Below are 27979 nucleotides of genomic sequence, written 5' to 3'. Positions count from 1 at the left end.
TAGACTCTTTCTCTCCGATTGTTCTGTCTGAGTTATTTTCATTAGTTACTTCATCTAAACCATCAACATGTTTATTAGACCCCATTCCTGCCAGGCTGCTCAAGGAAGTCCTACCATTATTTAATGCTTCAATCTTAAATATGATCAATCTATCTTTGTTAGTTGGTTATGTACCACAGGCCTTTAAGGTGGCAGTAATTAAACCATTACTTAAAAAGCATCACTTGACCCAGCTATCTTAGCTAATTATAGGCCAATCTCCAACCTTCCTTTTCTCTCAAAGATTCTTGAGAGGGTAGTTGTAAAACAGCTAACTGATCACCTGCAGAGGAATGGTCTATTTGAAGAGTTTCAGTCAGGTTTTAGAATTCATCATAGTACAGAAACAGCATTAGTGAAGGTTACAAATGATCTTCTTATGGCTTCGGACAGTGGACTTATCTCTGTGCTTGTTCTGTTGGACCTCAGTGCTGCTTTTGATACTGTTGACCATAAAATTTTATTACAGAGATTAGAGCATGTCATAGGTATTAAAGGCACTGCGCTGCGGTGGTTTGAATCATATTTGTCTAATAGATTACAGTTTGTTCATGTAAATGGGGAATCTTCTTCACAGACTAAAGTTAATTATGGAGTTCCACAAGGTTCTGTGCTAGGACCAATTTTATTCACTTTAAACATGCTTCCCTTAGGCAGTATTATTAGACGGCATTGCTTAAATTTTCATTGTTACGCAGATGATACCCAGCTTTATTTATCCATGAAGCCAGAGGATACACACCAATTAGCTAAACTGCAGGATTGTCTTACAGACATAAAGACATGGATGACCTCTAATTTCCTGCTTTTAAACTCAGATAAAACTGAAGTTATTGTACTTGGCCCCACAAATCTTAGAAGCATGGTGTCTAACCAGATCGTTACTCTGGATGGCATTTCCCTGATCTCTAGTAATACTGTGAGAAATCTTGGAGTCATTTTTGATCAGGATATGTCATTCAAAGCGCATATTAAACAAATATGTAGGACTGCCTTTTTGCATTTACGCAATATCTCTAAAATCAGAAAGGTCTTGTCTCAGAGTGATGCTGAAAAACTAATTCATGCATTTATTTCCTCTAGGCTGACTATTGTAATTCATTATTATCAGGTTGTCCTAAAAGTTCCCTAAAAAGCCTTCAGTTGGTTCAGAATGCTGCAGCTAGAGTACTGACGGGGACTAGCAGGAGAGAGCATATCTCACCCGTGTTGGCCTCTCTTCATTGGCTTCCTGTTAATTCTAGAATAGAATTTAAAATTCTTCTTCTTACTTATAAGGTTTTGAATAATCAGATCCCATCTTATCTTAGGGACCTCGTAGTACCATATTACCCATTAGAGCGCTTCGCTCTCAGACTGCGGGCTTACTTGTAGTTCCTAGGGTTTGTAAGAGTAGAATGGGAGGCAGAGCCTTCAGCTTTCAGGCTCCTCTCCTGTGGAACCAGCTCCCAATTCAGATCAGGGAGACAGATACCCTCTCTACTTTTAAGATTAGGCTTAAAACTTTCCTTTTCGCTAAGGCTTATAGTTAGGGCTGGATCGGGTGACCCTGGACCATCCCTTGGTTATGTTGCTTTAGACGTAGACTGTGGGGGGGTTCCCATGATGCACTGTTTCTTTCTCTTTTTGCTCCGTATGCATCACTCTGCATTTAATCATTAGTGATCGATCTCTGCCCCCCTTCTCGGCATGTCTTTTTTCTGGTTCTTTCCCTCAGCCCCAACCAGTCTCAGCAGAAGACTGCCCCTCCCTGAGCCTGGTTCTGCTGGAGGTTTCTTCCTGTTAAAAGGGAGTTTTTCCTTCCCACTGTGGCCAAGTGCTTGCTCATAGGGGGTCGTTTGGACCGTTGGGGTTTTTCATAATTATTGTATGGCCTTGCCTTACAATATGGAGCGCCTTGGGGCAACTGTTTGTTGTGATTTGGCGCTATATAAGAAAAAAGTTGATTGATTGATTGATTGATTACAGTTTAATTAATTATAACAATACAAATGCCAATTTGCACACATTTTCATCTCCTACAATGTCAGGATTTTAAATTTATACTTTATTTTGGAGCTCATATAAGTCAATTACATCAGCTTGCCGATTTAACCATAACACACACACGTCAATACTCATGATATTACTGTATTTATTTATACGATATCAGAATCCATTTTTAAAGTGCGGAATCACTGGAATCCAAACTGAACTGCTTACAGACGAGGTGGAAATAATGTAGTACCACTTTCATTCAGCAGAGGGCACAATGCACTGCAGACGCAATAGGGCAGCGCGGTCTTGTTTGAACTCCTACATGACATTGCGGGATTTAACCACATCCGGGGACAGCCTGCACCAACACGGGAGAGACTAATCCCCGGGTGGAGTGTGGGAGTTTCCGTACAAACCATTCGGCCCCGGCTCAGTAAATTTAAAAGCATACGCACCACCACCTAGCGGACTTGCCAGTTTAAGACGGTTTCCAGTGAAACTCTCCATCCTCTGAATGGTTTGTGCTGACACTCCCAGACTCTGCCTGGGGATTAGTGTCTCCCCACAAACAGCGTCACTTCTAACGGAAAAATGGTGTTCTGTTTTGTTTTCAGCTGCAATCACCGAAGCAGTTGTGAAAAGTGCAGTTTTTTTCAGTTCCCACTGGAGAAGGGAAGACAAGGCAAATGGGAGCAGTCGCATCGGTAAGTGTTAGCCTACAGACCTAGCCAGAGTAGCTGCATTCTCTCGCCTGCACAACCACTTCGACATGTTTGAGTTCTGGATCATGAACAAACCACAACACATGCCCGCTTTCCACTACATCGTCACTTTTTCTTTGCATTTTCGCTTTGTTTGCTGTTTAATTTGCCCAAAAACTCAGAGAAACTGCCGCGTTTCTAAAGGGGACATACTAGGGCTGTCCCCGGATGTAGAAAAATTGTGTCATATGCCTCATATTTTACCCCTTTAGCAACGTCCTCAAACAAGACTGCAATGCCCAACTGAGTAGGATGTCATCTCCATTTCAAATTTCGTGTCCTTTTCAGACACAAAGAAAAATAAATACATAATGATAGACAGGGATAAATATCTCCAGAACACAACTTGAGTACTTATGACTATTTACTTAAGGGCCCTGTCCCACTGGGGAGAGGATTAATTGCACATGAATTGAGTATACAAATTGTGGGCGTTTGTTGTCATCCGCAACAAAAATGGCCAAAACTGACAAAAGTCCCAGTATGAATTACAGATATATTAATAATATATAGCGAATATATGATGAACAATCATGGTTATATAACGCATGTAGTGAGGAAACTGATCCGACACATTGAGATTATCACGGCAGTATTACGGGTGTATTATGAATGCATTGCACACGTGTTGCGCGTAGCACGGCATCTGCACTGCGGTCATAAAAGAAGCGCACTCGCTCCTTTCAGCATCACTATTCATACCAACTATACAGCCTCTGGAGCATTTGCTGGACTTGGACAAGTTGATCACAGAGTGTTGTCATGCGAGGGTTAACTGTTCATGAATTTGGGGAGTGGGAGGGGGGAATCCGCTCGGGGTGTGAGACGGTGTTTTTGTTTTTTGTTTGGGTTTTTTTTTGAGAGTGTCACAGAAAACAGACTTCAGCATGAGTTGCGGCTAAACAGCAACTCTTCCTTTTGTTGGTGTTAAATAAAAGACCTGGATTGCAGCAGCTACGTCTTTGTGGATCTACACAGCCGGACCGGCACTGACTGGCAGGTATGTCGCTTTCTGCCACATATAATACTTTGGGTTTACGTGACGTGTTTGTTATGCATTCACAGACTGTCCGCAAATCAGTTGCAAAGCAGATGTAATAAAAATGCTTTATTCATGGCCAGTCTGTATGCATTCGCTACAACTTATTTTAGTTTGTGATGTGTACATGATGGGCACGATATATATCTGTTTTACACACTGTCCCAGTCCGCTGCCAAACCACAAATCCCCGTCAGTTGCGGATATCAGCGGTTAATGGCAGATATACAGCGCATAGAGTGAGTATGTATTATGTATGAATTGAGTATGTATGGAGTATGTAAGGCGGATGTTATCCACATCCAGATTTTTGAGCTACTCAAAATTCCTGGCTGCGGACATGCGTGCCTCTGCAGATGATCACGGGCGTGTTCAGATGACGGCCGACTCATACAGGCATGTTACACGGATACTGCGGATGTTTGGCGAATATGGGCGAATTTTGTGCGCAATCCATACGCAAATCCTCCTAAACACCAGTGGGATAGGGCCCTAAGGGAGTGGCAGCCTGACACTGCAAAATTGGGATGAGACCAATCTTTTTTGTTTTTGGATGTTCAAAGGTTGCAATGCACCAACTATTCACAAGCCCAACACAGTAGAGCAGGTCACTCATTGGATAAGGAGCTGACAGCCAATCTGTAGAACTGAGTTTAAATCCTGCTAATGCTGCTTGTCTGTATCCTTGGACGAGACACTTAATCAGTCCACACAGCTGGAAAATGGGTACCGGCTTGGGCTGTGGAAGTAACATGCTTGGGACTGGCGCCACGTCCAGGGGAAAATTGCAGACTCTTGTCCTCTTCATGCTACAGAATTTGATGATAAGCATCAGCTCGATAGGTTTATATAGGACTTGCTTCTTTTATTAAACACTATGATTACACAAAATTGGTTCATTTGCATATAATTCTGAACATGCTTTAAATTCTCTGCATAAAAATCAGGAGTGCCAATAATTCTGATCAGAACTGTGCCAAGGAGCAAAGCAGTTCCTCAGCTACACTCTCCTGTCTTGCAGCCTGCACGGCCATGTTCATGTTGGGAGTCGTGAGACACAAGTGTGTGTGTCCACGCGTGCATGGAGCATGCTTTGCATAATCCTTATAACTATTAATGTAAATGATGACATATTTAGGGTTACAGTTGTGTTATCATTTTCATTTGCCTTGGTTTGATATTACTGTTAGTATAGCACGACTGCATTCGTGTCCTTGGCATTTGTCCTCACACGCTGCTTTACTTTCAGATCTGCAGGCGTAGTGAGCGAGGGCAAAGCAGGGGGAACACGACTCTTGTGTTTGTGAAAAACACACTGGCAGCGTCAGAGCATTTCAGCTCTGATTAAGGGCATTGTGCACTGGAGGAAAGACTGTACGCAACAAATTTGTGTACACTTGCATTTCAGAATTGGTGAAACTGCATAGAGACAGGCCTCGCATGGCGATAAGTGTTAGAAAGCTGTTAAGCAGCGAATGAGAATGTGGGTGGCTGTGTTTGTACTTTAAGTGCAAAACAGCATACATGTATGTGTGATAACTGTGACCACAACCCACAGACAAACAGAGAGAAAAAGTGGCCTCACTGCCAGACAGCCTATGGGATGAAGAGTTTCACCCCTGCTGTTGCCGGGTTACTCACTCCGGACTAGCACAGTCCTCCCCACAAACACACACACAGAAAACGACTGCCAAGTGAGAAAGGTTTTCTTTTTTTAATATCTTCCCTCAAATCAATCTTTTATTTGCAAAAGAAAGACAACAAGTAGGGGAGGAAAAAAGCATGAAATGCAGGAAATTATGGAGAGACACAGGAGAGAGACGGGTGGGCCACAGAGCAATTCAGTCTGCACCCCCCTGGGAAAGGAACAGCCCAATCAGTCCAGAACTGGCACTGATCTGCAGTTCACATCATCACTCAGCATTTGATGACCTAATCTGACACTTACTTGGACAACCACAAATGTGCACACAAGCAGAAAAAAAAGTCTACGGGCTCCACATGCTACAAAACCAAAGTACATCTTGAAAACTGTCACATTATCTTTACATTTTGACTTTTAAAACATGCATCTTTTTGCAGAAATGTGGTTTACAGCTCTGTACAAATACAACAGGAACTTTACACCAAGTACATTCATGATCACACAAACAACCACAAGACAACAACCAAGCTTACTGCCCAACATGAGCATCACAGACCCCAAAATCCATGTGTGGTTCAGATACCAGGCCAACAGAACTTTGCTATATAATGACTATCTCTCTCCTATTTCCTGCCACTCCCCACTATCCTGAAAACGTTTTTGTCTATATTTCAAAATCCCTCAAAATGCTGCATATAATATTACATAACTGAACATTCATTACTCATAGTATGATAATTATCAAAGATTATCATACTATGAGTAATAAAGTCAAGTCAACTCAAGTGTGAGACCATGCGCTGGTGCTGCGCTTTGCCACATCAACAATACCACAGAACCGCCATGGGTCCTGGATGGTAACCACCCAGATCCATTCCCACATCTCTAATATAACCATCTATCTTCCACAGTCAGTTATTCAATTACATAAAATATTCAAGGGCACATCTACTGTTACATATCAAACGTGTCAAAGCCAAAACATTTCAAACAGTGCTGTTCATTTCTGTACCAAAGAAAGTAGCCCGGGTGATAGCCCGGGTTCAAAAAGGAGTCGAGAAATTAATTAAGAATTCAGTTGAAAGGGAGTAGCACGTACTATAGTCAAGCATCCATATCAGAGTACATTTTAGATATTGGTGAGATACCAGTGGGCTGCAAGGTGGCCTAGTGGTTCACTGTTGCCTCACAACAACAAAACCCCAGGCTCGCTTCCAAAAATGAAATGAAAAAATGAAAAAAAAAAAAAAACACATACCAGTATTTGGATGGTCTTTGGAGGTATTGTCATCATCTTACCATCTGTCCTCCTATCAGTCTATCTGTTCATGTGATGACATAAACACAGTATCACTTGAATGGACTGTGGGATGGTGACTATTTTGATATCAGTGATGCATCTTTGGATGCACCAAAGGCCTCCTGAAGATTGGCCACACTGACCTATTTTTTGGAGTAAATGGGTCAAACTGGTCAGTAATGGGGTAAACGCAATATCATCTTAACAGGCCAATTGATTTTGCTACCAGTGGACCAGGCAGTCGACTGCTAACTAGTGACCCTCATCTTTTAATTATTACAAAAATTCCAGTATGTCACCTTGGTCAGGAACTACATAAACACAATATCACCTGATCGAGCTATACAATGTTCATTATATTGATGTCACTGATGCACATTGGGGAAGCAGAAGCAGCAAACTGGAGATTGATGGGCCTTAACCAACTTTTCTGAGAAAATAGGTGATGATATTTACAAATTCGGTGTGAATGTAAATTTCAAATGGTTTCATCTGAATACCACCCACCACTTCAAGATTTTGTTGTTTCATTATGTTTTAATCTGTCAATACAATGTAAAAGGACATAACATAGTCCAAGAACAACATCATTACAAACACTACAAATATGACATAGCTAATTTTCTCAAATGAAAGAAGTAATGTTACAACATGTCCAGTTCAGGTTGTTCTACAGCACTTTCTATCTGAAGAATACGTGCCACGTGCTTTGCAATGATGCCTCACTTTCACCAGTCATGCAAGGCATGCAACTTCACACTGGGAGCAATTTGGTGACTGCCCAGTCTGACAGGAATCACATCCCACAACAACAAATCTAAACAAATACTGTATCACAGGTGATGAGGTTTCAACAAATGTGATCATTAGGGCTGCACAATATGCAGTTTCTGCTCAACAGTCACACCGTGGGATGTACAGTGTCAAATAAGGTAAGTAAAATAAAACTTGTCACCTAACATCTTTTTGTTGCCTGATAAAAATAAATAAAACTCCATGGGTCTCATCTACTTTGAACTCTCTACAAGACAGACCTGTCTCATACCGTCATTTACTATAATTTTCTGGATTATGTGTCGCACCCGAGCGTTAGTTGCATCTGTCCAGAAATGCATCATGAAGGGGAAAAAACATAACATGCATTAGCCTATCAGTCACATTTTCTTTTTTTAATGTGGTACTTCTGCTTCTTGCAACAAGAAGCAAAATTAATTTAATTGGTGCTTTATATATTTATGATGCAAACATCATGTTAGGGAGCAGAAGCTACCGGGCTAATTAATATTATTGTACGAGGCACAAGGGACTCAAGAGTAAACTGCTTGTTGTTGCCACTGAACAGACGAAAACTTCAAGAAGGAGATAAGTGCTTGTTTATGTCACTAAATATAAATCAACTTTTTAATTGATTATACATTTTTAAAATATTAAAGTTAGCCTTATCTTAACAACAGAAGAAGACTAGAGCATGCGCTCAGGCCGTGTAACAGCTAATAATTTAGCCCTTAAAGCAGGGCTGTGAAAACTCCGCGGATCCACGGGATTCTGCGGATTTCATCATGGGGAGGGGGTGGGGGGTTTGTTAGTGTTGTACTCTTTAATCGTGATCGTTACTGAATTTTTAAAATGCTTATCGCAAAGCGTTCTTTTTTTTACGACATCATGCAAGTTTTATAAGTCAGCTGACACTGATCTGTGTGTTACAGATACATATCAGTTTCCTTGGATCCGCGGAGTTTCGATGAGAATAAATGCCACTCAAAGCCTGGCTGTTACGACAGTTGTCGTAAAGCGGGACTGGTTGATGCTGCAGTGACACTGTGTGGCTCCTGTGCAAAGCTTAGCTAAACGTAGCATGTGAACATCGCAGACTTTTAGAACTTTAAAGTTTTTAAAAGAAGAATTTTGCAGCATGTCTGTGTCATGGAGCGACATCAGACAGAGCGAAGATGGCGAGAAAGACGGTTTGAAAAAGTGTGATAAGGACAAGAATCCGTGGAATTGTTGCTGGCTTCATGATCACACCTGAAAGATAAACGGGAAAAGCGAACTAATAAGAATTTTTTCTGTCTCTGGAAAATAAACATTGTGCTGTTCAAACAGGATTTCAGAAAACATTATATGCCTTTTTTTCTTTCATTAATCTAGACTTTCTTTCATTGAAAAAAAAGACACTGTGGCTTTGAATGAAATTAGGCAACATGAATTTACACAACAATGTAAATTAGTTTTTATTAATGTAGACTTTTTTCATGGGAAAAAAGACATTGTGGCTTTGAGTGGATTTACTGGAATTTACACAAGAATGTGTGGCTTTTTTACTATAAGGTATGTTATTGATATTTTACCATGATTTTTAAAATATTCTACAAGCTTTAGCTGTGGTTTTTGACATGGTTTAACAGTCTTTTCAGTCATCATGAATTCCATGTAGTTTAATTGTTCTGAGTTAATGCATAATTTGGTTTACAATTAAAAGGAAAATCATACCAGGTCCTACTTCCACGTCATATTCTGTTATTTCAACATGATCATTGATGGTTCAAATCAAAGGTTGAATCTAGGATCATTTAAATATGCGCTTATTTTGAGATTTGTTCTTCCAGGAGATGTTGAAAATGTATCAGTAGATGAAAATTTAATTTGGTTTCTGGGGCCCCACAAGGCCCTAGACCCCGGCTCCTGGGGGCTGCGCCCCCCAGACCCCCTGCGAGTTTTCCTCGGATTTCACAATTTTCATTTCACAGCCCTGTTAAAGCTACCGCTTTCCAATGCAACACAGGGTAAAATAAAGCCTTTTAAGAGAAAGAGGGTCCACACTGATCATCTGAAATAGACTTGCTGCGCATTTAAAGCGAAGCAGAGTGTTTGTCTATTATTAAAAAACACACTGTCTGCTCGACGTGGTGAGTGACTATTGACCCGACGGCCGGGTACCCACAGTCAAAGCCGGCTACTGTTCAGACTTGCACTAAGTGTTTCGCTTACATAATGCTTCACAAACACGGTAATTCAAAAAAAAAAAACAGTAACTGCGAGGCTTGCTTGTTCAACCTCCTGTTGAAATGCTTATCATTAATCATTCTTATCTTATCTAATCTATCATTAATTTTTTAATCTGTTTGTGTTTGCTTTGTAATTTCTTTTTATTCTACTGTGTTTTATCTTTTAACTGTGCTTTTCTTGCTTTTAATTTTGAATTTAGATTAATTTGTGTTGTTGTGAATTATGTGAAGCGCCTTGGTGCGACTTTGTCGTGATTTGGCGCTATATAAATTAATAAATTAAATTAAATTAAATGCATCTGCTGAATCGCAGAGAAACAGGGAGAAAAAAAATGAAATAAAATTTTAAAAATCAGGTAGGGATCCAATCCACCAACCTTAAAAAAAAAAAAAAAAAAAAAAAAAACTCAAAATGGTTACATTTTACAAGTTGTGGAAAAAAACAGAACAGAAAGCCACATCCCATCACCATTTCAGCAAAATGTCAAGACTTTGGCACAGGGACATTGTGCCATTGCTTAGGGAGAGCCCTGGACTATTGATGTTGTTTAAAAACGCAAAAGTACTTATTATCCGATTACTCGATTAATCGCCAGAATAATCTATAGAATACTTGATTACAAAAATAATCAATAGCTGCAGCCTTACGTATTTCCTTTCTTTATTCAAGGGTGTGGTTTTTGGTTTGAGAACATGATTTATTAATTTCACTCATTCTCTAAAACCCAGCACATTCTCCTCATTCAGATCATCTTATTTTTGTTTTACGGCAGTTGGCATCCAGCTTAATGGTGTACTACTGCCACCTTATGATCTGGAGTGTGGCTCAGACAGTCCCTCATTCAGATCATTATATAGGGTTTTCAAACACGTGACCGATTTGCTGCAGGACAGGTGCCATCTCCATTCTGGATTACAAGGTGGCTGGTGCGTGATAGAAAAATTGAGAGAATGTATGGTTTTACGATGCTTTAAACCCTTGAGATAAATAGTAGAGAAGCTTGAATCTTCGACTGGACTGGGTTGCTTGACGCGAGGACGTTTCGCTTCAAATCGCAGAAGCTTCCTCAGCTAAAATTCTTGCTCTGGTAGTCTGACTTCTGTCTTGACTCTTGTAGAGAAGAATAAACAAAAGCCACAAAAGCTGGAGTTTTAAACCTAACCAGACCCCTCCTACCCAGAGGCAGACTGCTATAGGCTAGTAACTAAACAATAGCTCTACTTAGCACCTATTGTACTCTAGTTAGCACCCTCCTAATGACAGGGCAGCTGTCCCTCCTAATGATGGGACGGACGCCTCTCCTGATGGCTCCCTTGACGACTCTCCTGATGATGTGAATGACTCATTACCATGAACAAAAAACTGAAACTGCTTTGACCTGAGTACCCCATTGTAAACAGGGGACAAAGCGTGTCTCAGACCCCCTCCCCGGTTAAGGCTGGGTTTCAACTGTTTCACATAGAATGCCTCCTTGACCCCTCTCTCAAACCTACATTGCTCTGTTTGTAACTAGGGATCCTGTCCTTAGGGTGAACTAATTTCTGTCTCAAGGTGTTAACTGGTTTAAAGTAAACTGGGATTTTGTGCTGTCTGAAGAGCCTCTGTAGTTTTTCCCCTACTCCTGCTAAATAAGGGAGAGACACTCCTCTTCTTCATGTCTCCATCTCCTGTCTATCTGGTCTCTTTGTTCTCTGGGACTTCTGCCCTTTGTCCAGGGACCATCGTGGGTACCCACATACTGTGAAGGCTTTCCGGACAAGTTGTTGTTCTTTAGCCCTTCCCTCTGCAGTTGTGGGCACCAGTAGGGCTCTGTGTTGAAGAGTCTTGATCACCCCGAGCTTGTGTTCAAGGGGGTGGTTTGAGCCAAAGAGCAGATATTGGTCAGTGTGAGTGGGTTTTCTGTAAACCCCTGTCTGGAGCTGTCTGTTCTCTCCAATTGTAACATCACAGTCCAAGAAGGCTAAATGGTTGTTTCTGGCATCCTCACGTGTGAACTTGATATTGGAGTCCACTGAGTTGATGTGTTCTGTAAAGTCCTCAACCTCCTGTTGCTTGATTTTAACCCATGTGTCATTGACATATCTGAACCAGTGACTAGGAGGGATGCCCGTGAAAGATGTCAAGGCTGTCTTCTCCACTCGCTCCATGTACAGATTGGCCACAATGGGGGATACCGGAGACCCCATCGCACAACCATGGATCTGCCTGTAGTAATTCCCCCTAAACAGGAAATACGTGGTGTTAAGACAGATCTCCAAGAGTTGGCAGATGTGGTCTGGTGTGCGTTTGGTCCTTTCAAGTAGAGACACATCCTCCAGCAGTCTCTGCCTCACAGCTGAGATGGCCTCAGCGGTGGGGATGCAGGTGAACAACAATGTCACATCAAATGACACCATAGTTTCATCTGCCTCCAGCTGCAGGTCCTTGATCTTGTTCACAAAATCTTGTGTGTTCTCCACATGGTGGTCTGAGTTACCACTGGAGGAGCCAAAATCCACTTGAGGTGCTTGGCCAAATTGTACGTGATGGAATCTGTGCTACATACAATAGGCCTGAGTGGCACGTCCTGTTTGTGGATTTTGGGCAGTCCATAGATGCATGGAGTGGCGTCCCCAGGGTACAGTCTGTAGTATGCCTGCCTGTCGATAAGTCCCTCTTTCTCCAAGGTTTTGGAGGTAGCTAATGATTTTCTTCTTATAGCCGCTCGTGGGGTCTCTCTTCAGACGTTCGCATGTATTGGAGTCAGTGAGCAAGTTGTTGATCTTGGCCTCGTAGTCCGATGTGTTCAGGACCACCGTGTATCTGCCTTTATCCGCTGGCAGGATAGGAATGCTTTGGTCCTTCTGCAGTGCTGACAAAGCTTTCTGTTCTCCTGTGATTGGATGGAGGCTTAGCACTGTTCAGCACTGCTGTGACTCTTAGTCGGTCTGACAATAGGTGCTAATTAGAGCTATTGTTTAGTCACTAGCCTATAGCAGTCTGCCTCTGGGTAGGAGGGGTCTGGTTAGGTTTAAAACTCCAGCTTTTGTGGCTTCTGTTTATTCTTCTCTACAAGAGTCAAGACAGAAGTCAGACTACCAGAGCAAGAATTTTAGCTGAGGAAGCTTCTGCGATTTGAAGCTAAATGTCCTCGCATCAAGCAACCCAGTCCAGTCAAAGATTCAAGCTTCTCTACTATGGAAACCACCTGGACAACTGAGAGTCTACACAGAAACCTCGAGATAAAGCTATTTATCATGATAGATGTGTAGCAGTTGGTTCAGTGGATCCGTATCTTATACCAGATAGTGAATTTAGTGGTGATGTAACGAACTGGCCGACAGTGTCACACAGCGATATTGTGAACGTTTTGGTGTTTTCCACTTTGCCATTGTACACCATGGAGGAAGCTGCCGACCAGGTCAGCCTTGCCAGCCTCCTGCAGAGCATCACAGCGGAGCTCTGAAAACAGAGGCCGGTCTTGAAGTCCTGAGCGATTTCTCTCACCAGGCGCTGGAAGGGCCTGGTGACGGTGAGGCTTCTTCACACCGGCGGTAGCCGGAGCGCTCTTCCGGGGGGTTTTGGATTTGGATTTACGGGCGGTCTGCTCGGTTTTGGCCATATTAAAGCTTCCTTCAGATCTGATGAGCTAGGTCTCTGCGTCGCTTAGAAAGCTTGTACCACTCCGCTGCTTGATGCTCAATAAGTGCTGGCAGCCTGTAAAATGAGCGACCTGCCTTATTTTTCTCACCTCTGTTTGAACAACCGACAACAGCACAAAAGTTGACCATTGCTGAAGCTTCTGCAATTGTTTGCCAAATGCACGTAGCGTATCATAGCGGCCACCGCGTCGTAATCCAGAATGGCCACGGGGCACAAAATGACGTGACCGATACGTCACACGAAAACCCTCTATACAAGAGCAGGTTGCTATCAATCAATCAATCAATCAATTTTTTTATATAGCGCCAAATCACAACAAACAGTTGCCCCAAGGCGCTTTATATTGTAAGGCAAGGCCGTACAATAATTATGTAAAACCCCAATGGTCAAAACGACCCCCTGTGAGCAAGCACTTGGCTACAGTGGGAAGGAAAAACTCCCTTTTAACAGGAAGAAACCTCCAGCAGAACCAGGCTCAGGGAGGGGCAGTCTTCTGCTGGGACTGGTTGGGGCTGAGGGAGAGAACCAGGAAAAAGACATGCTGTGGAGGGGAGCAGAGATCGATCACTAATGATTAAATGCAGAGTGGTGCATACAGAGCAAAAAGAGAAAGAAACAGTGCATCATGGGAACCCCCCAGCAGTCTACGTCTATAGCAGCATAACTAAGGGATGGTTCAGGGTCACCTGAACCAGCCCTAACTATAAGCTTTAGCAAAAAGGAAAGTTTTAAGCCTAATCTTAAAAGTAGAGAGGGTGTCTGTCTCCCTGATCTGAATTGGGAGCTGGTTCCACAGGAGAGGAGCCTGAAAGCTGAAGGCTCTGCCTCCCATTCTACTCTTACAAACCCTAGGAACTACAAGTAAGCCTGCTGTCTGAGAGCGAAGCGCTCTATTGGGGTGATATGGTACTACGAGGTCCCTAAGATAAGATGGGACCTGATTATTCAAAACCTTATAAGTAAGAAGAAGAATTTTAAATTCTATTCTAGAATTAACAGGAAGCCAATGAAGAGAGGCCAATATGGGTGAGATATGCATGAATTAGTTTTTCAGCATCACTCTGAGACAAGACCTTTCTGATTTTAGAGATATTGCGTAAATGCAAAAAAGCAGTCCTACATATTTGTTTAATATGCGCTTTGAATGACATATCCTGATCAAAAATGACTCCAAGATTTCTCACAGTATTACTAGAGGTCAGGGTAATGCCATCCAGAGTAAGGATCTGGTTAGACACCATGTTTCTAAGATTTGTGGGGCCAAGTACAATAACTTCAGTTTTATCTGAGTTTAAAAGCAGGAAATTAGAGGTCATCCATGTCTTTATGTCTGTAAGACAATCCTGCAGTTTAGCTAATTGGTGTGTGTCCTCTGGCTTCATGGATAGATAAAGCTGGGTATCATCTGCGTAACAATGAAAATTTAAGCAATACCGTCTAATAATACTGCCTAAGGGAAGCATGTATAAAGTGAATAAAATTGGTCCTAGCACAGAACCTTGTGGAACTCCATAATTAACTTTAGTCTGTGAAGAAGATTCCCCATTTACATGAACAAATTGTAATCTATTAGACAAATATGATTCAAACCACCGCAGCGCAGTGCCTTTAATACCTATGGCATGCTCTAATCTCTGTAATAAAATTTTATGGTCAACAGTATCAAAAGCAGCACTGAGGTCTAACAGAACAAGCACAGAGATGAGTCCACTGTCCGAGGCCATAAGAAGATCATTTGTAACCTTCACTAATGCTGTTTCTGTACTATGATGAATTCTAAAACCTGACTGAAACTCTTCAAATAGACCATTCCTCTGCAGATGATCAGTTAGCTGTTTTACAACTACCCTTTCAAGAATTTTTGAGAGAAAAGGAAGGATGGAGATTGGCCTATAATTAGCTAAGATAGCTGGGTCAAGTGATGGCTTTTTAAGTAATGGTTTAATTACTGCCACCTTAAAAGCCTGTGGTACATAGCCAACTAACAAAGATAGATTGATCATATTTAAGATCGAAGCATTAAATAATGGTAGGGCTTCCTTGAGCAGCCTGGTAGGAATGGGGTCTAATAAACATGTTGATGGTTTGGATGAAGTAACTAATGAAAATAACTCAGACAGAACAATCGGAGAGAAAGAGTCTAACCAAATACCGGCATCACTGAAAGCAGCCAAAGATAACGATACGTCTTTAGGATGGTTATGAGTAATTTTTTCTCTAATAGTTAAAATTTTGTTAGCAAAGAAAGTCATGAAGTCATTACTAGTTAAAGTTAATGGAATACTCAGCTCAACAGAGCTCTGACTCTTTGTCAGCCTGGCTACAGTGCTGAAAAGAAACCTGGGGTTGTTCTTATTTTCTTCAATTAGTGATGAGTAGAAAGATGTCCTAGCTTTATGGAGGGCTTTTTTATAGAGCAACAGACTCTTTTTCCAGGCTAAGTGAAGATCTTCTAAATTAGTGAGACGCCATTTCCTCTCCAACTTACGGGTTATCTGCTTTAAGCTACGAGTTTGCGAGTTATACCACGGAGTCAGACACTTCTGATTTAAAGCTCTCTTTTTCAGAGGAGCTACAGCATCCAAAGTTGTCTTCAATGAGGATGTAAAACTACTGACGAGATACTCTATCTCCCTTACAGAGTTTAGGTAGCTACTCTGCACTGTGTTGGTATATGGCATTAGAGAACATAAAGAAGGAATCATATCCTTAAACCTAGTTACAGCGCTTTCTGAAAGACTTCTAGTGTAATGAAACTTATTCCCTACTGCTGGGTAGTCCATCAGAGTAAATGTAAATGTTATTAAGAAATGATCAGACAGAAGGGAGTTTTCAGGGAATACTGTTAAGTCTTCTATTTCCATACCATAAGTCAGAACAAGATCTAAGATATGATTAAAGTGGTGGGTGGACTCATTTACTTTTTGAGCAAAGCCAATAGAGTCTAATAATAGATTAAATGCAGTGTTGAGGCTGTCATTCTCAGCATCTGTGTGGATGTTAAAATCGCCCACTATAATTATCTTATCTGAGCTAAGCACTAAGTCAGACAAAAGGTCTGAAAATTCACAGAGAAACTCACAGTAACGACCAGGTGGACGATAGATAATAACAAATAAAACTGGTTTTTGGGACTTCCAATTTGGATGGACAAGACTAAGAGACAAGCTTTCAAATGAATTAAAGCTCTGTCTGGGTTTTTGATTAATTAATAAGCTGGAATGGAACATTGCTGCTAATCCTCCGCCCCGGCCCGTGCTACGAGCATTCTGACAGTTAGTGTGACTCGGGGGTGTTGACTCATTTAAACTAACATATTCATCCTGCTGTAACCAGGTTTCTGTTAGGCAGAATAAATCAATATGTTGATCAATTATTATATCATTTACCAACAGGGACTTAGAAGAGAGAGACCTAATGTTTAATAGACCACATTTAACTGTTTTAGTCTGTGGTGCAGTTGAAGGTGCTATATTATTTTTTCTTTTTGAATTTTTATGCTTAAATAGATTTTTGCTGGTTATTGGTAGTCTATGGTGCTATGGTGTAAACTGTGCCATCTTGTAGGATTAGATGATAATGCATTATTTTTTTACATATAAGACGCAGTACCAGCCAAACCTGTAAAAAAAAAAGCAGCACTTACACTACAGAAAATACTGTACTCCCATTTCAGCATTCTTCCATATTGCTAGTAAATCATATACAGGGGGATGCTTGTCTGTGGCAATCAGGATTAAATTCCAGAGACAGAGATTCCTGGAAATGTGACCCTGTGTGCCACCCATCACACAAAACCAACCACAAAAGTATGGTATTGTTTTATCATGTTGTCTCTTAGTAAAATACTGTCAATTGTTGCAGGATGCTACTGGTTAGACTCAACAGCATTTATATTTAGCGATTTTACTGTGGAATGCCAGAAACGGAAGAACAGGTTTGCTTTGTGTTGTATTTGACTGTGGAAATGGGCCTACACAGTAGGAAAAAAATGCACAAATAGCGCACAAAAACAAAATCTGAGCTGTACGCCTGAAGGTGGTGTGAAGATTTCAATGCAGACATCAAGCTGCTGTGCACATATTATTGTTTATTAAAAGAATAAACAATAGAAACATACCAAAGCAAAAATGGTTCCAGTCAACCACAGAATCATTCAAACTTAAACTACAGCAGATTTATGCTGCCAAACAGCCTCCAGCTTTTCAAGCATCTCTGCTGAGGAGGACAAGCCGACAGCTCTTGAGGAAAAAAGTAACACGCCTGAAGTTGAACGGCAGCAGCAACATGGACATCAGCCTGCTGTTGTCAGCTTTCAAGATGCATAAATTCAAGTGTAGCTCCTTGACTGTAATGCTGAGCTACAGCGTCGATATTCACTGCACTTACCTCTGGCTGAGAGCTTTTTTGTGTTAATAATTTTAGCAGCATACTCCTGACCAGTGGACTTCTTGACGCATCGCCGAACCACTGAGAAGGCGCCCCTGGAGCAGAAGAAATCGATAACCCAAATGACACACGAGGGAAACACCTTCAATCAAAAACATTTTCTATTGAAGTACATGACAACAGGCTGAACGTAACACATCAAGGGCATGTAGAAATCACTCAGGCCACATGCATGACTAATGAGGTCTGGCATTTCATTTTTGATGTGTAAGAGAAAGTCTCATGAAGTTTGCAGCAGTGGATACAAACTTCTACCACACAGCCTCTTTGCAAGCCAAAAAAAAAGTCAGGCCACCCCATCCACATTTACTCTAACGAGCTAGTCTGATTTAAAAAATAAAATATAAAAATCAACCTTTAATAATATCAGGGGCAATGGAAAAACAAAAACAAAACAACCAAAAACCATTGCGAAGTGGCCTCTGTGTGCGTATGTGCGTGTGTATAGCTTTGATCATGGCGAAACTAGGGAGAGCTGACATTTGCTGTTTGGTAAGCTTATGTATTTTGGGTCAAGGATGAACGCTGCCAAAACAGAAAGTTAACAGGAGCAATATTTTTGGAGAAATTAGGGATATTAGCTAACAACGGTGAACAATGGATGTTGTGCTGCAGTGCACCATGGGAGTTCAGGGTTTTAAATGTTGTTATTGTGGTTCGTCTTAGTTTAAGTCTTGTTAGTGTTATTGATTTATTGCATTTTTGTAGTTCAATTGGTTTAGTCAGTTTAGTTGTCATGTTGCCATTACCATGAGTGAGAAGTGTAGTGCATTTGATGTCTTCCACCACCATCTCCGGTTGTGGGTGTGTAAAAATTAAAGCACCTGCTTGCGGCAGAATGCAGAAAAGGTGTATGTGTGTGATTTTATTCAGTAAGTACATAATATGATTGTAAATACATTAAATACGTACATGGATGACACAAGAAAGTGAAAACACTTACTTCCATTGTGGTCCATTTAAAATTCTGATAACAAAATAGAAGTAGTAATAAAATAAAATAATAATACTGAAAATAATAATAATAGTCTATATATGAAAACAAGAACCTAAACAATTTATAAATACATTAAGACAGTAAATTAACATTAAAAATACATAATTAACAGAAACTAAAAGGTTCTAATAGTCTAAGGTTCTAAAAACATTCTGGACTCGCACGCCTTTCCAACTCATTATAGAAACTTTGCATAATTTATTACCATCCTTGAAAAATGTCAGCTACCTATTTTATAGGTAGCTGACACAGCTGACACAAGGAAGTGATTCCATTTTTATCACAGTTCAAAGGTCAAAGTCAGGAAAAAGTCTTGGGAAATTGTAAAAATCCCTATCTTTAACACAACAAATTTTAAAAAATAAACAAAGCCATGAGATTTAATGATGTGTTATTCTTCATTTATACATGATTGTTGGGTGGGTCATAGAATACTTTCAAATTTCAAAATGGGCCATGATGTTCTTAAGTTCTGGAATGCCTGGTTTAGGGTTTAATTGCACAAAATACGAGGTCTATTAGAAAAGTATCCGACCTTATTTTAAAAAAAAAAAAAACATATGGATTTGAATCACGTGTGCTTGCGTGAGCCAACCTTGAACCTTCATGCGCATGCGTGATTTTTTTCACACCTGTCGGTTGCGTCATTCGCCTGTGAGCAGGCTTTGAGTGAGGAGTGGTCCACCCCCTCGGCGGATTTTCATTGTCAGGGAAATGGCTGAGAGACTGCTGCTTTGCTTGATCAATTTTTTTTTTAGAAACTGTGAGGCACATCCATGTGGACACCATTTGAGAAATTCAGGTGGTTTTTGGTGATAATTTTATGGGCTTCAAAGACATTAAGGGATGTTACTGTCGCTTTAAGGACGGCCCACAGCAGCTGTGGGGCGCGCCGCGCTCCAGCTGCCATCGACAGGCTTTTTCAGTCGAGTGATTATCCAAGAAATTGTGGATGTGCCTGGACATGCCAGAACATGTTCTGTGATGCTTCATCACGGCGTTGCTTTGCAGGTCGCGGCACCGCCGTGACGCGCGGAATTCCTCCGCACGTCTGTCTCAATTTGCCGAAAAAGTGCTGATGTCCACGTCTTTTCACAATTCCTGTGCTAGTCCAGACGACGTCCCGGATAAAACACAGCGTCCAGTTTGGAAGTGAACGGCACATTCCACTGTTACGAGGAGATTTTGTCATGGAAAGGAGCGGACGCTTCGCGCGTCACGACGGCAAGCGAGACAAAGAACACCTCCGTTTCGGAGTGCCAGAAGGACAAGATGGGACATGCCTTTCAGTGCTTACCAGTCGAGTGAGTATCAGAGAAATTGTGTAGAGGTGGACATGTCCCAGCTTGTCCTTCTGGCACTCCGAAACGAAGGTGTTCTTTGTCTCGCTTGCAATCGTGACGCGCGAAGCCTCCGCTCCTCTTTCCATGACAAAACCTCCTATAACAGTGGAATGTGCCGTTCATTTCCAAACTGGACGCTGTGTTTTATCCGGGACGTCGTCTGGACTAGCACAGGAATTGTGAAAAGACGTGGACATCAGCACTTTTTCGGAAAATTGAGACAGACGTGCGGAGGAATTCCGCGCGTCACGGCGGTGCCGCGACCTGCAAAGCAACGCCGTGATGAAGCGTCACAGAACATATTCTGGCATGTCCAGGCACATCCACAATTTCTTGGATAATCACGCGACTGAAAAACCACTGACAGCTGTCTGAACGCCATCTCAAAGCCATCCTGTGAGACCAAAATGGAGGTGGTTTTGTATCGGTCCAGCAGCGAATCCATCATGACGCGCGAAGCGTCCGCTCGGCTTTCCATGACAAAATCTCTTGTTAAAAGTGAAATCTGCAGGAAAATGGGTGATGTCCAGCTCTTGTGATAACCAGAGAAAGTGCACACGATGGTCATGGATCCACAGAACGATCCGTTTAGAAATGAAATAGTCGTTCAGCCTGTTGATGGCAGCTGGAGCGCGGCGCGCCCCACAGCTGCTGTGGGCCATCCTTAAAGCGACAGTAACATCCCTTAATGTCTTTGAAACCCATAAAATTTTCACCAAAAACCACCTGAATTTCTCGAATGGTGTCTACATGGATGTGCCTCACAGTTTCTAAAAAAAATGTGATCAAGCAAAGCAGCAGTCTCTCAGCCATTTCCCTGACAATGAAAATCCGCCGAGGGGGTGGACCACTCCTCACTCAAAGCCTGCTCACAGGCGAATGACGCAACCGACAGGCGTGAAAAAAATCACGCATGCGCATGAAGGTTCAAGGTTGGCTCACGCAAGCGCACGTGATTCAAATCCATATGTTTTTTTTTTTAAATAAGGTCGGATACTTTTCTAATAGACCTCGTACATTTAGATGCTTTTAATGAAAGGCATAAAAAATAATAAAAAGAAATTCTGGGAAAGCTCATAAATTTGAATAATACTTCCATAACTGTGCAATATATTTGCATACTTGCAGATGTCTTGTGCAGCATCTGAATTCCAATATGGTCTTGGTCTAATCCTGGATGGTTCCACCAGGTGCATAAGTAGTTGGACAGTGACAAAATGTTTATAACTTTTTCTCTGTGTAGTCGAGTTTGACAGCTTCATGGCAGAGTTTCACAGCAAAGGATTTTCAAAAGTTGTGAAATTTCAGCCACAGTCTTCCAAAAGTCACACAGCAGACTCGAACCAAGATCTGGTTTAATGCATCTTGGTGGCTTCCCCCACCAGTCTTCTTCTTGCACAGTCACTCAGTTTTTGAGAACTGCTTACTCTGCTTACTCTAACTGCTTACTCTAGTCATTAATGGTACTCATAGAGTACCATTAATGACTGATGTAAATTAGGTCCAAGACAATTTCAGTAATTTGGAAATGTTCATGTATTCATCACCTGTCTTCTTGCCTAAAGAATATTGATGATTTGTATAAAAGTTATTATTTGTATTAACAATAATTCTAATATTTAGTTTGTCCAATGACTGGTGACGACAATGCAATGTGCAACCTGATCATGAGATTGCACTAAATTCTACACAATGTAGCTTTGACTTTAATGCTCCACAACTTTGTTTTGCCCGTGTAACATCCCATAAACACATCTGCTAGCAGGTTAAGCTAGTCGATGTGGGGAGATAAACCATGCCCACTATGTGGATAAAATAGGGATAGTGCCAAAATTGGTCTTGTTTACCACAACAGAAAGCAAGGAACATGAATCCGTTGCCAGAAGCAAAAAAAATGTGGAAACAAAATCATAGCAGGCTATGGCATAATGCAATCTGCAATCACCACTAGATGGGTCAAAATACTACAAACTGTAGGTTTATACTCCTGTCACAGAAGCTACAAGTGACAAGAGGCATAGCAATGAGCTGCCATTCTTTTTCAATCAGAGTGGGCATATTGTAGCAACAAGAGACAACAGACGCTATGCCACCAGCTAGGAGGGGCCAAAATAAAACAAGAAGACAAATTTATGTAAATGCTAAGTGATCCGACTGCTGATCCAAGTAAAAATGTGTGACATCAGCTGGCTGCTCGCTCGAATAAAACTATCAAACATGGCGAAAAACGCTCAGAAACAGCTGAGTTTCTGTATAAATCTAATATGTTTGGCATTTTTCTCATAGATTTTGTTAAAGTTAGTGAGAAATAAACACTTCTAAATCTTAAAAAAAATGCTGTTGTTATAACCAGATAAGACCTCTGAAGTGATGTTAGCATGCTAACTAGTGATACAGGAACATCACTGTGAAACACGGTGGACTGAAACAAATCAGGCGAACTTTGGTTCCATTAAGCAATCAAGCAAGGAGAAAAAAATAGTAAGTATGTCAGCTTTTTTTCCGTCCTTTATAATTTATCAATAAATATTGTGCACATTAATGTCAATAGGGCACCGCAGTCTCATTAATCTCTGTGTGATATCGCGGGATTTGACCACTTATGGGGACCTGCGCTCTGTTGTGCAATATATACACAGCATAAGTTCATACGGAAAAATGGCGTACTGTTTTGTTTTCGGCTGCAATCACGAAGCAGTCACAAAAAGTATTTTTTTCAGTTCTCAGTGGAGAAGGCGAACCGAGTGGGAGTTGTCGCATCGGTATTAGCCTACACAGCTAACGAGAGTAGCTCCGTTCTCTCACCTGCAAAACCGCCTCAACATGTTTCTGCTCCGAGTCATAAACAAACCACAACACATGTCCACTTTACCACCGCATCGTCAATTTTTCTTTACATTTTCACGTTGTTTGCATGTAATTTGCTCAAAAAACCATTGAAAATGCCATGGTTTCTCCCCGGAAGTAGGGAAATTACGTCATATGCGTCATATTTTACCCCTTTAGCGCCCGCCCTACAGAGCCCAAGTAACCACAAACTGGCCACGTCCACCAAGTCACACACACACAAGTAAATAAAAGGTAAAGGCTATACGCCCAACCATTGGACAGATAAATATAATGTCTTACTTTGTTCACCCAACCGTGATTGTGCATTTGACATGTTTTGTGCATCTAAACTATGTTTTTACACCACTTTTTTAAGGCTCTATTGTGATGTGAAATGCGGCGCCTGTTTGACATATTTAACATCGCCGTCTTTAATTACTGCGAAAAAAACACCACAATGGATGAAAGCAGACAAACTTCATAAGAATTTTGAACGGAAGCCTGACAACGAAACAGTTTTTATGAACTGCTTGTTGCCTGTAAGATGGTGTTAGTTTGACACAGTTCCCTGGGTGTGATGAGCCAAACAGAACCGCTTTAGATCACAGCCCCTCCATGGGCTGTGAACCCTTCCGCAGCCGGATCCACCCTTTTTTCCCTGCATTGAAACTGGAAGTGAACTTACAAGCGCACTCATTGGTCAGTTGTGGTTGGGCATATATGCTTGTGTATTTACTTTATTGAACTAACAGTTGGGCCTATAGAGGGTTTTCAATCACGTGACCGATTTGCTGCAGGACAGGTGCCGTCTCCATTCTGGATTACAAGGCGGCTGGCGCGTGATAGAAAAATGGATAGAATGTACAGTTATTATGATGCTTTAAACCCCCGAGATAAATCTATTTATCGTGATAAATGTGTAGCAGTTGGTTCAGTGGATCCATATCTTATACCAGATAGTGAATTTAGTGGTGATGTAACAAACTGGCTGACAGTGTCACACTGCGATATTGTGAACTTTTTGGCATTTTCCACTTCACCATTGTCCACCATGGAGGAAGCTGCCGACCAAGTCAGCCTCGCCGGCCTCCTGCAGAGCATCACAGCGGAGCTCTGAAAGCGGAGGTCGGTCTTAAAGTCCTGAGCGATTTCTCTCACCAAGCGCTGGAAGGGCAGCTTGTGGATCAGCAACTCGGTGGATTTCTGGTAGCGGCGGATCTCTCTCAGCGCCACGGTGCCGCACCTGTAACGGTGAGGCTTCTTCACACCGACGGTAGCTGGAGCGCTCTTCCGGGTGCGGGTTTGGATTTGGATTTAAGGGCGGTCTGCTTGATTCTGGCCATATTAAAGCTTCCTTCAGATCTGCTGAGCCAGGTCTCTGCATCACTTAGAAAGCTCGTAACACTCCGCTGCTTGATACACAATAACTGCCGGTAGCCTGTAAAATGAGCGACCTGCCTCATTTTTTAATCACCTCTGTTTGAACAACCGATGACAGCACAAAAGTTGACCACTGTTGAAGCTTCAACAATGTTCGCCAAATGCACATAGCTTATCACAGCGGCCACCGCGTTGTAATCCAGAATGGCCACGGGACACAAAATGACGTGACCGATAAGCCACATGAAAACCCTCTATAGCCACTCCATTAAAAAAAAGTCTACAGTTCAAGCACATCTTATTTCTCTTATTTCAACTCCACCGTAGCGGTGCACATAATCCAAAAATTGTGCCATAGGCAAAATACTTATGGGATCTAGTGCGCTTGTAGTTCCACCAATTATCAGATTTTTCACCAGTTGTTTGCATCCACCTGAAAAGGCTTCAGCTGGCCCGTCAGGGGGACCCGCCCCCGCCGTTTGGAAACCCCAAAGGAAGAAAGGTGAGAATAAAAAGGAATGAGTGCAAACGTTTAGCTCTGTGTTTGACGATGATCCTCACGCTGGAGTCAGTCACGATAAAATACGGTTGTGTCATTAAACGTCTCGATCCTGCACCAGTGCTTGGGGGGGGGGCACGCTGCAGTGTGCTGACAAACGCACAAAAACAGCAGCCTGCGGATGCACCGATCATATCGAGCGCTACATTAAAGTTAGCCCGTGTTTAGCCTGGCTAAAGCCGCAGTTAGCGCGAGCGTGAAGCGCGGTGTGTGTGTGTGTGTGTGTGTGTGTGTGTGTGTGTGTGTGTGTGTGTGTGTGTGTGTGTGTGTGTGTGTGTGTGTGTGTGTGTGTGTGTGTGTGTGTGTGTTGACAGTCCCTATCCTGTCAACAGTGAAGTCCACACGCACAATGGCAGCACATACACACACACACAGAATGCAACAAGAGCAGCGCTGCTGACGGTCGCTTACTTTCCCAGTTCCTCGTACAGCTGATATTCGTCCGTGAAGCGGGTCGAGGTTACGACTGTAGCCATGTCGACTGAGGGGAAACGGGGGAATCTCCTCTCGCTTCAGCCGCCGCCTCGCTCAGGTTTCGGGAGGAGAACTCGTGAAGACGGAGGAGGAGGAGGAGGAGGAGAGGCGCGAGCCGAGCTGTAGTAACAAAGATCCTCCACGGTCGAGATGACTCACTAAGATTAAAGAAGTGATTTTGGTTGTGTTTTTTACTCATGAAGCACAAGTTCACCTTTTTACAATACCACTGAATAATAATACATTTTGTACTCTTTGAGGAATATGAATTTAAACACTAATATGTCATGGTTCCCATCTGGGTATTTTTATTATTATTATTATTATTTTATATTATTTAGTTTTACCTGGGCGAACACGACGAAGAAGAGGAGGAAAACGTTGCCACGAACAGCGGGAGAAGAAGAAAACTAGAAGGGTGGAAATAAGAGTGGGGACTTTGAATGTTGGTAGTATGACTGGTAAAGGGAGAGAGCTGGCTGATATGATGGAGAGGAGAAAGGTAGACATATTGTGTGTGCAAGAGACCAAGTGGAAGGGAAGTAAGAGCAGGAGCATCGGCGGTGGGTACAAGTTGTACCATGGTGAGGACAGGAAGAGAAATGGTGTTGGGGTCATTTTAAAGGAACAGTATGTTAAAAGTGTGTTGGAGCTTAAGCGAGTGTCTGACAGGGTGATGAGTGTGAAGTTGGAAATTGAAGGGGTGATGATGAATATCATCAGTGCATATGCCCCACAGGTAGGTTGTGAGATGAAGGAGAAAGAAGATTTCTGGAGTGTGTTAGATGAGGTGGTGGAGAGTGTGCCCAAGCATGAAAGAGTGGTGATAGGAGCAGACTTCAATGGGCATGTTGGTGAAGGGAACAGAGGTGATGAGGAAGTAATGGGTAGATATGGTATCAAGGATAGGAATGGGGAAGGACAGATGGTAGTTGATTTTGCAAAAAGGATGGAAATGGCTGTGGTGAATACCTACTTTAAGAAAAGGGAGGAGCACAGGGTAACATAAGAGTGGAGGAAGGTGCACACAGGTGGACTACATTCTTTATAGGAGATGCAAGCTAAAAGAAATCACAGAGTGTAAGGTGGTAGCAGGAGAGAGTGTCACTAAACAGCATAGGATGGTTGTTGTAGGATGACTTTAGAGGTAAAAAAGAAGAAGAGAGGGAGAGCACAACAAAGGATCAGATGGTGGAAGCTGAAGGAGGAAGACTGTTGTGTGAAATTTAGTGAGCAGGTGAGAGAAGCAGTGGTTGGAGGGGAAGCAATTTTGGACAACTGGAAACGTACTGCAGATGTGGTGAGGGAGACAGCTAGGGCAGTACTGGGTATGACATCTGGACAGTGGAAGGAAGACAAGGAGACTTGGTGGTGGAATGAAGAGGTCCAGGAAAGCATAAGGAGAAAGAGGTTGGCGAAAAAGTTTTGGGATAGTCGGAGAGATGAAGAAAGTAGACAGGACTACAAGGAAATGCGGCGTAAGGCGAGAAGAGAAGTGGCAAAAGCAAAGGAAAAGGCATATTGCGAGCTGTACAAGAAGTTGAATAGTAAGGAAGGAGAAAAGGACTTGTACTGATTGGCCAGACAAAGGGACAGAGCTGAAAAGGATGTGCATCAGGTTAGGGTGGTAAAAGATGCACATGGTAATGTGCTGACAAGTGAGGAGTGTGTGCTGAGAAGGTGGAGGGAATATTTTGAAGAGGTGATGAATAAAGAAAATGAGCCAGAGAAAAGGCTGGATGATGTGGTGAGAGTAAATCAGGAAGTAAAAGAGATTAGCAAGGAAGAAGTGAGGGCTGCTATGAAGAGGATGAAGAGTGGAAAGGCAGTTGGTCCAGATGACATTCCAATGGAGGCATGGAAATGTCTAGGAGAGATGGCAGTAGAGTTTCTAACCAGATTGTTTAATAAAATCTTGGAAAGTGAGAGGATGCCTGAGGAGTGGAGACGAAGTGTGCTGGTTCCTATTTTCAAGAACAAGGGTGATGTGCAGAGCTGCTGTAACTACAGAGGCATAAAGCTGATCAGCCACAGCATGAAGTTATGGGAAAGAGTAGTAGAAGCTAGGCTTAGAAAATAGGTGAAGATCTGTGAGCAGCAATATGGTTTCATGCCGAGAAAGAGCACTACAGATGCAATGTTTGCTCTGAGAATACTGTTGGAAAAGTACAGAGAAGGACAGAAAGAGTTACATTGTGTGTTTGTGGACTTAGAAAAAGCTTATGATAGGGTGCCAAGAGAAGAGTTGTGGCATTGTATGAGGAAGTCTGGAGTGGCAGAGAAGTATGTTAGGGTAGTGCAGGACATGTACAAGAATAGTGTGACAGCAGTGAGATGCGCAGTCGGAATGACAGACTCATTCAAGGTGGAGGTGGGACTACACCAAGGATCAGCTCTGAGTCCTTTCTTGTTTGCAGTGGTGATGGACAGGTTGACAGATGAGATCAGACAGGAGTCCCCATGGACTATGATGTTTGCAGATGACATTGTGATCTGTAGTGAGAGTAGAGAGCAAGTTGAGTCTAGTCTGGAGAAGTGG

General features: G+C 42.2%; 1 protein-coding gene across 1 annotated transcript in view; it reads right to left on the bottom strand.

The window, feature by feature from the left end:
* Positions 1-25554, bottom strand: part of LOC117523329 (calcium/calmodulin-dependent protein kinase type II subunit gamma-like) — a 212723-nt gene extending 187169 nt beyond the window's left edge. The window contains exons 1-2 of the mRNA XM_034184812.1: positions 25378-25554; positions 17799-17893 (exon numbers count right to left, since the gene is read on the bottom strand). Coding sequence (XP_034040703.1) covers positions 17799-17893; positions 25378-25442 — 160 coding nt within the window. The 5' untranslated portion in view covers positions 25443-25554. The remainder of the gene's footprint in view (positions 1-17798; positions 17894-25377) is intronic.
* Positions 25555-27979: the final 2425 nt, after the last annotated feature.

This window comes from Thalassophryne amazonica, chromosome 13, assembly GCF_902500255.1.
Source record: "Thalassophryne amazonica chromosome 13, fThaAma1.1, whole genome shotgun sequence".
Classification (NCBI taxonomy): domain Eukaryota; kingdom Metazoa; phylum Chordata; class Actinopteri; order Batrachoidiformes; family Batrachoididae; genus Thalassophryne; species Thalassophryne amazonica.
Note: the sequence above shows the minus strand (reverse complement) of the source record. Positions and strands in the feature narration are given on the sequence as shown.